We start from the raw sequence: 16,974 nt of genomic DNA on the forward strand, positions 1-16,974 counted from the left end.
TAGCAGACGCTTTTATCCAAAGCGACTTACAGTCATGTGTGCATACATTTTTACGTATGGGTGGTCCCGGGGATCGAACCCACTACCCTGGCGTTACAAGCGCCATGCTCTACCAATGCTCTACCAATTGAGCTTTTCTTTAGAAAACAAGGACAACAAGGACATCCTCACACTACCTTCAAACCCCAGGCACTTCCTCTATCCACACACTACCTTCAAACCCCAGGCACTTCCTCTATCCACACACTACCTTCAAACCCCAGGCACTTCCTCTATCCTCACACTACCTTCAAACCCCAGGCACTTTCTCTATCCACACACTACCTTCAAACCCCAGGCACTTCCTCTATCCACACACTACCTTCAAACCCCAGGCACTTCCTCTATCCACACACTACCTTCAAACCCCAGGCACTTCCTCTATCCTCACACTACCTTCAAACCCCAGGCACTTCCTCTATCCTCACACTGCCCCAGCTCAAACCTCAGGCACTTCCTCTATCCACACACTACCTTCAAACCCCAGGCACTTTCTCTATCCACACACTACCTTCAAACCCCAGGCACTTTCTCTATCCTCACACTACCTTCAAACCCCAGGCACTTTCTCTATCCTCACACTGCCCCAGCTCAAACCTCAGGCACTTCCTCTATCCACACACTACCTTCAAACCCCAGGCACTTCCTCTATCCACACACTACCTTCAAACCCCAGGCACTTCCTCTATCCACACACTGCCCCAGCTCAAACCCCAGGCACTTCCTCTATCCACACACTACCTTCAAACCCCCAGGCACTTCCTCTATCCACACACTACCTTCAAACCCCAGGCACTTCCTCTATCCTCACACTACCCCAGCTCAAACCCCAGGCACTTTCTCTATCCTCACACTGCCCTAGCTCAAACCCCAGGCACTTTCTCTATCCACACACTACCTTCAAACCCCAGGCACTTTCTCTATCCTCACACTGCCCCAGCTCAAACCCCAGGCACTTTCTCTATCCTCACACTGCCCTAGCTCAAACCCCAGGCACTTCCTCTATCCACACACTACCTTCAAACCCCAGGCACTTTCTCTATCCACACACTACCTTCAAACCCCAGGCACGTTCTCTATCCTCACACTACCTTCAAACCCCAGGCACTTCCTCTATCCACACACTACCTTCAAACCCCAGGCACTTCCTCTATCCTCACACTACCTTCAAACCCCAGGCACTTCCTCTATCCACACACTACCTTCAAACCCCAGGCACTTCCTCTATCCACACACTACCTTCAAACCCCAGGCACTTTCTCTATCCACACACTACCTTCAAACCCCAGGCACTTTCTCTATCCACACACTACCTTCAAACCCCAGGCACTTTCTCTATCCTCACACTACCTTCAAACCCCAGGCACTTCCTCTATCCACACACTACCCCAGCTCAAACCCCAGGCACTTCCTCTATCCACACACTACCCCAGCTCAAACCTCAGGCACTTCCTCTATCCACACACTACCTTCAAACCCCAGGCACTTTCTCTATTTCTCATTCCTTGCCAGCTGGGGTTGGTAGTTCTCCATCAAAACTCATTTTTGGAAGAGGAGTTTCCACATAAGGAACAGTCAAGGCTGAGAACAAACCCTCTCTGTGGTAGAGGAAATATCATTGTAGAGGCATGCTGACCTCTGGTCTGACAGGGAATTGACATTTTTCACTGGTATCGAAGTATATACACTTCCGTCTTAACTCTAATCATGCATCATTGGGATGGTAGTGGCTTCCAAACCGGCCCCCTGTGGACCACATCATTTCTGTTGCCATGGAGAAGCCCAAGACTGTGTTGCTTTGTGTGAGGGCAGCTTAACTTGCAGTTTATTTCTCTATCAAGTTCACGGGCACTGATGGATTGGCCGGGTACAGGCATTCTAAGGAGTACTTTCCAGGCTATGGGTTAAATGGAGAAGATTACTTGCATGACTAGTAGTGTAGCACCCCCGATATCCCACAGGTTCAAATATCCTCAGAGTTACTGAGTGGTGGATCCCTCAATACCATTTGCATAATCATTTTTTTTTATGTTTAATGTCACTGTTTTTAGTAGTGTGTTCACTTCATTTCAAGCGTTATGTTTTGACAACAGGTGTCTTTTTCAGTCTGAAGTGGAAAACTGCTATTGTCTGTCCCCAAGCTTGACCCAACCTCATGTCAATCAGCCAGTAAAATCATTTTATTTGCCAGTATCAACAGATTCATCACCATCTCCCTCAATGTTAATTGGCACACACACACACACACACACACACACACACACACATTCACTAGCGATGCCCCTCTGAATCTATATCCCTCTCAACCAACAGGTTTCCCAAACAACAGATGGCCTTGACGCTGACTTGTGGAAAGACGGCCTGTTCAAATCCAAGGTGACGCGCTACCTCTGTTTCACCAGGGTGTTCTCTAAAGAAAACGTAAGTGATCAAAATCAGTGTACCTGAATGATCCCACACTGCAACTCTTAATACCCACTGTGATGAAAGTATGGCTCGGAACCAAGGTTTATCTACTGCTGTAGGGAGGAGGAACCTGTTTCTCAACACAACAATACAATAAGCCTCTCTAGTCAGAAACTCAAACAGCATGCATGACTCACTCTCTGTGATGGGAAAGAGACCGAAATATCTCATTTGAAGCACCAGCTTGTTTTCTCTGCAGCTTTTTTGTTGCATATTTTATGTTACCTGACAGAAACATATTTTGCAATGAGTCACCAGTTTCTTCGCTTAGGTTAATAAGCCAAAACAAATTAAGGATTCGATTTATATAGCACTTTACCAGGTGCAATAATATATGCCAAGCAGCTTTTATCCAAAGCGACGTACATTTTGTAAAAAAAATTTAGTCATTTAGCAGACGCTCTTATCCAGAGCAACTTACAGTTAGTGAGTGCATACATTTTCATACTGGCCCCCCGTGGGAACCATGCGTGCATACATTTTACGTATGGGTGGCCCCGGGTATTGAACCCACAACCCCGGCATTGCGAGCGCCATGCTCTACCAACTGATCCATACAGGACCACTATGGTTGGAAACTTGCCTAATAGTAATTAGGTAATAACAAAATAATAATACAAATAAATAAATATCAGGGCCTCCTGAGTGGCACAGCGGTCTAAGGCACTGCATCGCAGAGCTTGAGGCGTCACTACAGACCCGGGTTCGTTCCCAGGCTGTGTCACAACCGGCCGTGACCGGGATTCCCATAGGGCACCGAACAATTGGCACAGCGTCGTCCGGGTTAGGGGAGGGTTTGGCCGGGGGGGGCTTTACTTGGCTCATCGCGCTCTAGCGACTCCTTGTGGCGGGCCGGGCACCTGCAGGCTGCCTTCGGTCGTCAGTTGAACGGTGTTTACTCCGACACATTGGTGCGACTGGCTTCCCGGTTAAGCTGGTGGGTGTTAAGGAGCGCGGTTTGGCGGGTCATGTTTCAGAGGACGCATGACTCGACCTTTGCCTCTCCCGAGCCCGTTGGGGACTTGCAGCGATGAGACAAGATTGCAATTGGATATCACGAAATTGTGGAGAAAAAGGGGGTAAAAAATGAATGAATAAATATATATCAGAATCAACTAGTCTTGAATACAGTTTGTCTTCTTAAAATTGTATAGCCAACGTATATCCACTGTCAGAGAGTAGAATAACACAGTACATACAGTTTGGGTAATAGGCTAACTAACTTCACCTCAGGTGGACTAACAAAGGCGATAGCTACATCAGTGAAAATCTACCCGGGTGGATCCTGGAACTGCGACACCGATGACCTTATTTAGGCCTAGACCCTGTCGGTAGAGAAAGTTTTGACCATGAGCCTCTTTTGCACAGCTCCATGGAGAACATTGGACAGAGGTCCTTAGGCGTAGGAGTGTTCTCTGACAAGCGTTCTCACAAAGGCTTTCCCAAACAAACATCTCCGAGTTATAAAATATTTTCTCCGTAGCCCCAGGAATGTTATTCTGAAATGATTCCAGTGCTCCATTTTGATATTTTCCCTTGCTCTGGATGTTTAAACAACTCCCCTGTTGTTTTGCACAGGCTCTATAGCGCCGTTACCAAATCAGGAATTCTCTTCTCATACTGGTGTTATTTTGTTGCACTTAACAGTATAATCGTTTTGAGATGGTGGCTGCTTTGTGAGATCTGTTTTAAGTAAGTCTAGTTTGAACAATTGCTATACGAACTTGGCCTGTAGAGTTTCTGTGAAAATAATAGGTCTGTAACATACGACTCGGTCTGATAACTTGACAAGCTGAGATGGGGCCAGTTGATACACATCCTGGCCAAGGTAGAAACCAATGCACTGATGATATTCATCCTTGACAGAAACACAATTGAAGTCCGAAACAAATAGCCACGTAGCAAACATTTACTCCCGCCCCCCAACCCCCCTCCCATGTCTGTCCATCAAGCTCAGACTAACTTCGGTTTAGTTTCCTTCCATTTTGAGGTGTGATCGGATGTGACCGTTCCATCAACGGAAGCTATTTTGTCTGCCAATCAATACGGCCCGCAGCGTAATTATCGGTGACAAAAACAGATACTGTGAAATTAGTCCGCAAAGTGTGCGACAGAACCACAGGAGTTAGTGATTTATCACCCTCCGTGGAGGTAGGGACACATCCTCTCTGTCAGGGAAGAACTCCCTTTTTTCCACTGCTAACACTTTTTGCACATGCACAAACATTCTGCCGGGTTCCGCCATTGTCAAGGCTTTGGAATGAACTGTTGACTGATCATTAGCTAACGTGGATGTGGTTTGTCCCTCTGGTTCTCTCTCTCGCTCTCTCTCTCGCTCTCTCTCTCTTGCTTTCTCTGTCTCTTGCTTTCTCTGTCTCTGTCTGCAGAGTCATTTAGGAAATGTGCTGGTGGACATGAAGCTCATCGACATCAAGGACACTCTGCCCGTAGGTTTTATTCCCATCCAGGAGACTGTGGACACACGTAAGCACTGACCTTCTCCTCTCATATCCTAATTCTCTCCTTCTTTCCCCCCGGGTCTATTTTAAACCTCTCTGATTAACCATAAAGGTCAGAGTTCGTTAAGCTTAGTTAGTGCTACATGACAGAATGTGATTTTTAAAAAAGTTTTATTTGCCTGCAAATGTGAAAGGCATATCAGATGTTTTTATGAGTCAGGCTTTGTGGACTCTGGGAGATAGGATGCTGGTCACCCTCACACGGTTAGTTTATCATTTATAGACCGTAACATGATCAGAGGCCTTTTACAGTGCACTGACTCTCTTTGTCTCTCTCTTTCCCTTTTGTCTCTCTCTCTCTCTCTCTCTCTCTCTCTCTCTCTCTCTCTCTCTCTCTCTCTCTCTCTCTCTCTCTCTCTCTCTCTCTCTCTCTCTCTCTCTCTCTCTCTCTCTCTCTCTTTCCCCTTTTCTCTGTATTGTCCCTTCTCTCTGTCTGTCACCCTCCTGCTTCCTCTTTATCTGTCTATCTGTCTCTTTTTTGTCTGTCTGTCTGTCTGCTGGCCACACACAGAGGAGCAGGCCTTCCGGAAGAGGAGGCTGTGTATCAAGTTCATCCCACGGGACTCCACAGAGGCAGCCATCTGTGACATCAGAATCCTGGGCAGGTCCAAGCAGGCCCCACCGCAGTACACCTTCATAGGGTTAGCAGCTGTGATGTTATTAACATGCCCTGCCTTCAGCTATCATAGAGCCAGATGATGTAGAGCTAGGGTTTTTCCTGAATAAGCCAGCCACCAGGTAAATGGGTTTAGTTTACTTGTAAAATGGGAGGGAAATTGGGTTTTCACACAATTTTGAGTTCCCTCAACGGGTTATGAATTGAGGTGAACAGGCACCATTTTGAGTGGTCAGAATGTTGTACTACTAGTCAGCCTATGTTTTCCAGGTGGTGTTGGCTGTATGCAGGAAATGGATGATGATGCTAAAAGAGGCTGTGGTTGTTTTCCAGAGAGCTCAACAACATGGGGATCTGGTATCGCATGGGGAAGGTCCCGCGTGCCCAGGAATCTTCGCCGACCCCAGCCACCAATAACATCCAGAACATCAACTCGACGGCTAACACCACCCCAACCCCAGCAGCCCCCCTGCCCAAGTATGCTACATTTACCATATTATCTTATTCAAGACCTCTTGTGTGTCTGTGCCTGTGTGTGTGTTCCACTTCCCCATAATGCAGAGTTGGTTCTATTTCAAGTCTGCAGCCAAGTAAGTTATAGAACAGGGACGTTGTGTTGAAACAGCATTTACTCAAGAGAATGGAAATATGAACTGTCTATAGCCTGCAACTAAAGAGGAAAGAAAAGGGAACTGTGGCTATATACTTCTGCAAGAGAAGGAGATTAACTCTCATCTGCAGCTGGAATAGTGAGCTTTCCTCACATCCGAGGTGTACACAGAAGATATTGTCCGGACTGCCATCAGGACTTGTCTCTGTGGTTTTCTCTAACAATGGTTAACCACTAGAGTTTAGCTCCTCTCTGAGGGTGGTTTAGTGTCGACGTCAAACCCTCAAAGAGAAAAAGGGCCAACGTTGTTAGCAGTGCTGAAATGTCTGAACAAGGTCCTAATGGTTTAGATGGAAGCTGTTATTGTAACAAAGCTCTGACATTTTAATGAAAACAATGTATACTTGTAATCCTAAAACACTTTTTTTGTTATGCCTTCCACTAAAGTTAATCATGAAAATGGCCCTTAATAGTTTACTACAAGTTTTTGCTTGTTGACAACGATGGCTTTGCACTTTGTTGTCGTGTGTTTTGTGAGTATTATTATACCAATAAAGTTTTACTATCAATTTGATATCAACACCATAGTTTGGCAGTGAGATTTAAACACTGTAACAAAAATGTATGCACGCATGACTGTAAGTCGCTTTGGATAAAAGCGTCTGCTAAATGGCATATTATTATTATTATTATTATTATTATTATTATTATTATTATTATTATTATTATTATTATTATTATTATAATACTAGGTGATGCTATATAAAGGGACGTTCTGCTAAATCCCCCTCAGGAAAAGCATTACGCCATGATCCCACGGTCAGTGCTATCCGGGACCCTTGGACGACCCTAACCTTAACCATAACTCTTATGTAACCTTAACCACAGGAGCGCATGGGGACCATTGGGATTCCTCTCACACTGTTGCTCTCAGACAATGTTCCACTGGACTGGCAACGCTACCCAAGCCAGGCTAGTGTGTAACTCCACTGGACTGGCAGCGCTACCCAAGCCAGGCTAGTGTGTAACTCCACTGGACTGGCAACGCTACCCAAGCCAGGCTAGTGTGTAACTCCACTGGACTGGCAACGCTACCCAAGCCAGGCTAGTGTTTAACTCCACTGGACTGGCAACGCTACCCAAGCCAGGCTAGTGTTTAACTCCACTGGACTGGCAACGCTACCCAAGCCAGGCTAGTGTTTAACTCCACTGGACTGGCAACGCTACCCAAGCCAGGCTAGTGTGTAACTCCACTGGACTGGCAACGCTACCCAAGCCAGGCTAGTGTGTAACTCCACTGGACTGGCAGCGCTACCCAAGCCAGGCTAGTGTGTAACTCCACTGGACTGGCAGCGCTACCCAAGCCAGGCTAGTGTGTAACTCCACTGGACTGGCAGCGCTACCCAAGCCAGGCTAGTGTGTAACTCCACTGGACTGGCAACGCTACCCAAGCCAGGCTAGTGTGTAACTCCACTGGACTGGCAACGCTACCCAAGCCAGGCTAGTGTGTAACTCCACTGGACTGGCAACGCTACCCAAGCCAGGCTAGTGTGTAACTCCACTGGACTGGCAACGCTACCCAAGCCAGGCTAGTGTTTAACTCCACTGGACTGGCAACGCTACCCAAGCCAGGCTAGTGTGTAACTCCACTGGACTGGCAACGCTACCCAAGCCAGGCTAGTGTGTAACTCCACTGGTCTGGATGGATGCTCTGCTGTGCGGTAGTGTTAGCGTAGCCTCCTACTGCTGCCAACAACAGCGTTGTGTTTTTTTTGGGGGGGGCTGGATTCAGTATTGTCAGGATCGTCATCCTAAGCGACAAAGTTGGTGGCATATAAGCTGTTGGTGGCATTTATAAACTAGGTAGTTAGAGCCCTGAATGCTGATTGCGGGTATGACGCAAAACTACTTGTTTACTGTTCTAATTATGTTGGTAACCAGTTTATAATACCAATAAGGTACCTCAGGGGTTTGTGTATGTGGCCAATATACCACGGCTAAGGGCTGTATCCAGGCACTCCGTGTTGCATAAGAACAGCCCTTAGCCATGATGTATTGGTGAAATACCACACCTCTGGCGTTATTTCTTAAGTATACTTTCCCTGTGAAAGAGAAATTAAATGCATTTTTGTGCAATGTGTTTCGGCAATTTGAAAGAGACAGGGAGCTGCTTCCTCTCCCAGAGGCAGTTCCCCTTTTCTTTCAGCCCTCTTCTCTCGTTCGTTCTGAACCAGTTCAAACTCCAAACAAAAGTAACAGTTTATATCATTCCTTTCTATTCCTTTTTAAACCTCTGAAATTTTTTTTTTTTTTTTTTTACATTTAGCTCGACATTAAATTGCTTCACCAATCATGCAGTGTGGATAGAGCAGCTTGCTATGGAGCGGGCAAGCTATAGCTCAGCGAGTTGTGTAAGTGCGTGATGGAAAGACAAGTGTCAGGTGCTAGATACAACTGAAATGTTACAGGTGGGGGGAGAGCAAGAGAGGGTGGAGGAGCGTTGGGCATCTTGTGATGACATGCATTACACGAATTACGCTCACAGAATTATACCTACGGAGGTGCGGCTTCTATGGAGGAACTTTGAATGTCTTTTGAACTTCAGAGTTGGCTTAACGTTGGACCAGAGAAGCTAGCTAGTCAACAAGCTTGTGTGTGCAGAGCGTCACCAGAATTAAAAACACGTCTTACCTTTTTTTGTAGTTAGCTATTAAATCCAATGTGATCTAAAGTATCCCTAACTAGCATTGAAAAAGTTAATCCATTCTTCTTTAATTAAAATTCTCCCTCCCTATCTTCTGAATCACGCTTGTAACGTCAGTAGGCTACAGCTATGTTTCGGAGCGGGAGTGGCAGGTAGCCTACTCGTGCACACACACTGGCAGAGATTTTCAGCTGGCAGGCAGATGACAGAAGGAGGGCTTTGCATTGGCGCTTTGTTGAATTTTTTGTGGGACAAAAGAAAAAGCCCAGAATGTAAAAGAACGTTATTCACCGGTTCCCATGCTTTTAAAAATAACATTTCTGTTAAGGAACAGTATAGATCACTTTCGTTCCTGGTTCTGATTCTGTTCCTTGAGGAATGTATTTATTTTCTGGGTTTCGGTTCTGTTCCCTAAACCGGTTCCAACCCCTGCTGCTCTCACTGTCCCCGCCCTCCACAGCTTTCTATGAGACATGGCACTTTTTAGCTATTCAATTTGTTTTTGATGAATATGCTTTCATTTTGTGACATTTTGTAAGTGAATTTCATCACTTTTTCACAAGTCTTACTTTGTATGGATTGTCCATGGTTTACAGCGTTCTCATATTGCCCTTTCATACACAGAGATGCCACTAATTGACCTACTTATTTTTACCTGCTTGTTGGTATATTAAAGACCTAGTCATGATTCCTGCATTTTCACTGACCCTGTAACCAAAATACAGGGATCGAGTCTGTGTGAATGGTTCTCTGCTTTTTTGAAAAGCAGGTCAATTCATCAAAGACTTCCATTGTTCAACACCTCCCTCATTTGAAATAGAAACAGCCCCCATTGTTTAATAACAACCCCCACCCCTCCCAATTTGCCAGTTACCCACTGATATGTATAAAAGGGGTAAACCTGCAAGAAAGTGGTATATAAGGGGCTGTTTGAAACGGGGTCATATAAACATTGCCATATATACAGGTAAAAGTCAGTAAATTAGAATATTTTGAAAAACTTGATTTATTTCAGTAATTGCATTCAAAAGGTGTAACTTGTACATTATATTTATTCATTGCACACAGACTGATGCATTCAAATGTTTATTTCATTTAATTTTGATGATTTGAAGTGGCAACAAATGAAAATCCAAAATTCCGTGTGTCACAAAATTAGAATATTACTTAAGGCTAATACAAAAAAGGGATTTTTTAGAAATGTTGGCCAACTGAAAAGTATGAAAATGAAAAATATGAGCATGTACAATACTCAATACTTGGTTGGAGCTCCTTTTGCCTCAATTACTGCATTAATGCGGCGTGGCATGGAGTCGATGAGTTTCTGGCACTGCTCAGGTGTTATGAGAGCCCAGGTTGCTCTGATAGTGGCCTTCAACTCTTCTGCGTTGTTGGGTCTGGCATTCTGCATCTTCCTTTTCACAATACCCCACAGATTTTCTATGGGGCTAAGGTCAGGGGAGTTGGCTGGCCAATTTAGAACAGAAATACCATGGTCCGTAAACCAGGCACGGGTAGATTTTGCGCTGTGTGCAGGCGCCAAGTCCTGTTGGAACCTGAAATCTCCATCTCCATAGAGCAGGTCAGCAGCAGGAAGCATGAAGTGCTCTAAAACTTGCTGGTAGACGGCTGCGTTGACCCTTGATCTCAGGAAACAGAGTGGACCGACACCAGCAGATGACATGGCACCCCAAACCATCACTGATGGTGGAAACTTTACACTAGACTTCAGGCAACGTGGATCCTGTGCCTCTCCTGTCTTCCTCCAGACTCTGGGACCTCGATTTCCAAAGGAAATGCAAAATTTGCTTTCGTCAGAAAACATGACTTTAGACCACTCAGCAGCAGTCCAGCTCTTTTTTTCCTTAGCCCAGGTGAGACGCTTTTCGCGCTGTTTCTTGGTCAACAGTGGCTTGACACGAGGTATGCGGCAGTTGAAACCCATGTCTTTCAAGCGTCTCTTGGTGGTGGATCTTGAAGCCCTGACTCCAGCAGCTGTCCACTCCTTGTGAATCTCCCCCACATTTTTGAATGGGTTTTTTTTCACAATCTTGACTAGGGCGCGGTGATCCCTATCGCTTGTACACTTTTTCTGACCACAGTTTTTCCTTCCCTTTGCCTCTCTATTAATGTGTTTGGACACAGAGCTCTGAGAACAGCCAGCCTCTTCTGCAATAACCTTTTGTGTCTTTCCCTCCTTGTGCAATGTGTCGATGGTCGCCTTTTGGACAGCTGTCAAATCTGAAGTCTTCCCCATGTTTGTGTAGGCTTCAGAACTGGACTGAGAGACCATTTAAAGCCCTTTGCAGGTGTTTTGAGTTAATCAGCTGATTATTTTGTGGCACCAGGTGTCTTCAAAATGTAACCCTTACACAATATTCTAATTTTGTGACACACGGAATTTTGGATTTTCATTTGTTGCCACTTCAAATCATCAAAATTAAATGAAATAAACATTTGAATGCATCAGTCTGTGTGCAATGAATAAATATAATGTACAAGTTACACCTTTTGAATGCAATTACTGAAATAAATCAAGTTTTTCAAAATATTCTAATTTACTGACTTTTACCTGTGTATATATATACACTCAGCAAAAAAAGAAACGTCCTCTCACTGTCAACTGTGTTTATTTTCAGCAAACTTAACATGTGTAAATATTTGTATGAACATAACAAGATTCAACAACTGAGACATAAACTGAACAAGTTCCACAGACATGTGACTAACAGAAATTGAATAATGTGTCCCTGGAAAAAAAAAGGGGGGGGGGTCAAAATCAAAAGTAACAAGTCAGTATCTGGTGTGGCCACCAGCTGCATTAAGTACTGCAGTCTAAAGCCTTGGAGCTTCTCTTCTCTGAGCTGTGGCTGATTTCTGAGTTTAATAAATGCAGTTTTCCATTTGAGAGAAGTTTGTAGAGGAAAGTTTGACAGCAACAGAAGGACCATGGGTGCATGTAGTGTAGCATCTTAGCCACCAGGGAAGTAGGCCGGTTCTTCTTGCAGTGCCTGTGAAGTGGCTCTGCAGCAGGGTTCTCGAACCCTGTTCCTGGGGAGCTACCGTAACGTCCAGGGCCCGGTTTCCAAAAGGCATCTTAAGGCTAAGTTCATTGTAAGAACCTTTTGCTGTTTACCAAAACCACCGTTACTAAAGTTGCACTTGAAAACACTTATTTACCAACTGCCTCAGACCACTCGAACAACTAAGTGCGTCGTTAGATGCGTTGTTTACCTACATTTTAAAAATTTTAAATTTTAGTCATTTTAGCAGACGCTCTTATCCAGAGCGACTTTCCCCGTGGGAAACGAACCCACAACCCTGGCGTTGCAAGCGCCCATGCATGCTCTACCAACTGAGCTACAGAGGACTGACACAGTGATCGGTGGTCACTTTATACACAGAAGATCTCCGCTAAACATAGAATCAATATGTTTATCTGGCTCTGTGACCACCGATGAAGTTGACTACAAATATAAAGTTGCCTTTTGCAATTGTTACAAACAAGTGAAGGAGGAAACAAGGCTATTTATTAAAGATAAATAGCCTACAGTATAGACCTATATAATTCAATAATATTTAAATCAGTTTCTTGTTCATTCAATTGAGTTGTATTTTGCTAATTGTAGGCTACTGTCTGTCATTTTTCCCTCAATTAATGTGTAACAACTTGTGCGATTTTAGTGCATCATTATAGGCTACGGCATTAGAATAAACTGCCTCAATATTTGCAGCCGTAGGTGATAATCTCTTTCTAGGAGCTGATCCAATGTCAGTATTGTGGAATAATTATAATGTCAAGGTAAGATTTGAATGGCAAAATCTGATCCGAGAGCAGTTCTCTCTGTGTTTAGGGAAACACATGTTACATCTTCAGCCACTGTAGGAAAGATGCATCGTAAAAAAAAAAAAACTACATTCCATCGCTATCGGGAAACCGGGCCCTGTAGGTTTTCGCTCCAACCCTAATCTAGCACACCTGATTCTAACAATTAACCGGTTGATAAGCTGAATCAGGTTAGTTACAACTGAGGTTGGAGCAAAAACCTACAGGAGGGTAGCTCTCCAGGAACAGGGTTGGAGTTAACCTACAGGAGGGTAGCTCTCCAGGAACAGGGTTGGAGACCCCTGCTCTACAGTATTCAAAAGCTTATCACTTGAATCAAAAGCGGATCTCCTGTTCTTGTTTCTGATTGACTCTAGACGCAACTCCTGAGTACGTTGTCGTTCTGGCCGAGAGAGTAGACCTCACAAAATCAGCTGATTTACTGTATTCATTTCTGGATGTTTGATGGTTGTTTGGTCAAGTGCGGCCGAAGGCAGGCATACGCAGAAAGAGCACCCAAACAATATCTGTCAGGTCAATCTGTGTTTGAAATATCACACTGCCATCGGAATCCTATCACATACATAATTCCCCTCCACTTCCTCAGTCAACCTTTAGAGATGAGATGGAGAGGTGGTCTTCATTAAAGCTGTCCGTGGCCTAGATTGACGTCAACCTTTTTTTATTTTTTTATCCCCGCTGTCCTGTCTGAGAGGAGCGTGGCCACACGCTGATGGAATTGATGAGGTTATAAGGTCGACCCCGTCATGGCAGAATAAGCCCGAGAACCAGACGTCTGTTTTGTAAATAGCACTGACTGTTGTGGGGCGTCGAGGAAGTCGCGCGTCTTCGTTTTGGTGTCAATCGCTTCGAGCTGATTTTTATCTGTAAGATCTCCGACATCAAAGTAATTTCAATATTCTTCTAGATTTCATAGTAAAAACTTTCAATTTAGGACAGTTTAAAAAAAAGTTTAAACTAAATTGATGAAAGCTTTATTGGAGATTGAGAAGTTTCTTGTGGGCCATTCCCCTGGCTAGATTAAAATAGGTTTTATTTCCTGATGTGGAAGATTGTAGCTTGTACAAGATAATGAAGCATGGTACATGTAACATTCTGTATTTTTTTTTATGACACATTGATTACTAAACATGGCTTTTTATTCTGTTTGTCCCCCACAGACATATATCCATGACACTCCCCGCCAGCTTCAAAAGGCAAACCACTACCAGACCAGACTATGAACACCAGAACTCCAGCCTGTACGCCATATCAGGTGAGCCACTGTCTACGTTTTTTTTTCTCCCATGTCCCAATAGCAAAATCTTTGGGAATATGCATATATTCAATGTTTGTTTTTGTTTTTCCTTCTCAGTCAATGCATAATATTCAGTGAAATGTAGTGTTATCCCTCAGTTTACTCTGAAGTCACGGTGGTCCTCTGTAGCTCAGCTGGTAGAGCACGGCGCTTGTAACGCCAAGGTAGTGGGTTCAATCCCCGGGACCACACGTACACAAAAAAAAGGTATGCAGGCATGACTGTAAGTCGCTTTGGATAAAAGCGTCTGCTAAATGGCTTATTATTATTATTATTATGGTAGCTGGCCTCAAGGAGACTAGGGGATTTGGATGTAGTGAGACGGATAAGTTACGGATGCAAAGAGAGACATCATCTGGTGAGCCAGAGAGATGGACCCTCTGTTACTGGGGGGACTCAATTTCTCCACACTCAATGAACTATGCATTACCACTCCCAGTACAATCTAATAGGGGTTTACATGTACTCTATCATTGGCACAGCACTCTTATCAAAAAGATAAATAAACTAACGCTTGAGTTGACCCAACACTGATACAGGAAATCTTCCTGGAGTTGAGAGAGAAAGAAACCCTTTAGGCAAAAAAAAAAAAGCGGGACATTTATGGTTTACCCAAACGTTTTCTCCTTCTGTTCTCTCAACTCTGGGTGACCACTGCACAGTTGGGGAAAGGCGGCGAAAACCAACATGACCGCCCCCCAACTCATCAACAACTGCAGTAGACATCGGTTTGCTTCGACGGATCGCTTTCATTACTCCCACGTTGTTTGAACGGCTGCGATGTCAGTCGGGAGAGAAGTCTAGTAACCAATTAAAGACGAGACAAAACCGTCAGTCGGGTGCCGGTGACGGTCCCCTTTTGATATCCTTTTTGAAACAAATATCAGATATCAGCCATTTTAAGGAGCTGCACCTGCCTTTTTTTAATTTGCCCCTAATAATTGTAGCCCCGAGAACTCAGCCGAGCTTTCCAATTAAAACCTACGCTGGCTCCTTGACGGCGGTCGCAATAATAACACCCCAGCAGCATTAGAGAGGCTGAAACTGACAGGTGAGTCCCCCGGATGAATTAAACATGAGGTGGGTGGCGGCGGTGAGAAGAGGAAAAGCCTCAGACAGAAGTTGGCTTTGGAGGGGAGGAGGGGAGGGTATTCTAGGCTTGTAACATGCTCAATGTAATTTACATATTAATCTCTTGCCGTTCAGCCTTATCGAGCGCTCGGCCCACTCTTGGTGAAGTCTCCGAAGCTAAAATAGCAGTGACAGGCGAGGGTGTGCTTCATTTTCCCCAGGATTTATGACTTGTGTAATTTAGGATATTTTATTAATACGCTCAGACGATTGATCCCCCCCGTCGCTCTGTGTGTGGAATAATCTTAATGGTTCCAGATGGCGCCTGGCTCACTGATTATGGAAAATGACTTCTTCTCTTTCTCCTCTTTGAGTTATATATATTTTTTCTTCTCTTCCGTTTTTTTTTATTGAGTTTCATTCTATCGACCCCCAAGTTTGAGTTCACTATTACACAGTGAAAAGGATCACCATTTTGATAGTTAAGGTTTTCAGTCAAATCCATCCGGATATTTGGGAGCATAGAATGGAGAAATAGAAACAAATTACATACCAAATGTATACATTTTAGCAGCACCGTGGGCTCTACGCTTCTTATCCCAACACATCCCCAACTCTTGGTCTCAAATCCCCAACTCTTGGTCTCAAATCCACATATCTTGGTCTCAAATCCCCAACTCTTGGTCTCAAATCCCCAACTCTTGGTCTCAAATCCCCAACTCTTGGTCTCAAATCCCCAACTCTTGGTCTCAAATCCCCAACTCTTGGTCTCAAATCCCCAACTCTTGGTCTCAAATCCCCAACTCTTGGTCTCAAATCCACATATCTTGGTCTCAAATCCACATATCTTGGTCTCAAATCCACATATCTTGGTCTCAAATCCCCAACTCTTGGTCTCAAATCCCCAACTCTTGGTCTCAAATCCCCAACTCTTGGTCTCAAATCCCCAACTCTTGGTCTCAAATCCACATATCTTGGTCTCAAATCCACCTCTTGGTCTCAAATCCCCAACTCTTGGTCTCAAATCCCCAACTCTTGGTCTCAAATCCACCTCTTGGTTTTACACTTTATTAGTCAAAGAGCACAAGTAGTCAACAAGCTACATGACACAACCCAGATGTACCACTACAGGTCACCTTCAGTTCAGTAGATGTACCACTACAGGTCACCTTCAGTTCAGTAGATGTACCACTACAGGTCACCTTCAGTTCAGTAGATGTACCACTACAGGTCACCTTCAGTTCAGTAGATGTACCACTACAGGTCACCTTCAGTTCAGTAGATGTACCACTACAGGTCACCTTCAGTTCAGTAGATGTACCACTACAGGTCACCTTCAGTTCAGTATCTCCCATAACCCCCTGTCTGGGGTTGCAAAATTCAAGTAACTTTCCAAAAATTCTGGTTTACCAGAAATCCTGGTTGGGTTGGAGAATTCCTGTATTTCTTGATTATTCTCTCGTAATTTCAGTAATCTTCCAACCCGAATTTCTGGAAAACCGTGGAATTTTGGGAAAGTTATCGGAATTTTGAAACCCTACCCCTGTCGCAACACACGGCCTGAGGAGACAGTGACACACTGTCCATCCACCCCAAACTATGAAGGAGTGTTGTCCTGCTCTATATCCCCGGCTAATTACAACCAGATGAAATTATGCCCTCCACATCCAAGCCATTAAATACATTTTTATAAAAGATTCATCATCCCAATGTCCCTTAAAGATCCTCTAATGGCTCCGCGGGTTATTTAAGTAAGTTATTAATGAGCTTCTAATGCTCTGCTTGAAGGAAGTGTCCTTCCCTTG

The 16,974-nt window shown here is 44.4% G+C and overlaps 1 protein-coding gene across 1 annotated transcript in view; it reads left to right on the forward strand.

Moving 5' to 3' along the window:
- mvb12ba (multivesicular body subunit 12Ba) overlaps positions 1 to 16,974 on the forward strand; it is a 51,607-nt gene that overhangs the window by 28,547 nt on the left and 6,086 nt on the right. Inside the window, exons 3-7 of the mRNA XM_084159033.1 lie at positions 2,353 to 2,460; positions 4,893 to 4,989; positions 5,536 to 5,665; positions 5,974 to 6,117; positions 13,962 to 14,056. Coding sequence (XP_084015159.1) covers positions 2,353 to 2,460; positions 4,893 to 4,989; positions 5,536 to 5,665; positions 5,974 to 6,117; positions 13,962 to 14,056 — 574 coding nt within the window. The remainder of the gene's footprint in view (positions 1 to 2,352; positions 2,461 to 4,892; positions 4,990 to 5,535; positions 5,666 to 5,973; positions 6,118 to 13,961; positions 14,057 to 16,974) is intronic.

Source organism: Coregonus lavaretus (assembly GCF_964263955.1).
Source record: "Coregonus lavaretus genome assembly, chromosome: 4".
NCBI classification, from domain to species: Eukaryota; Metazoa; Chordata; class Actinopteri; order Salmoniformes; family Salmonidae; genus Coregonus; species Coregonus lavaretus.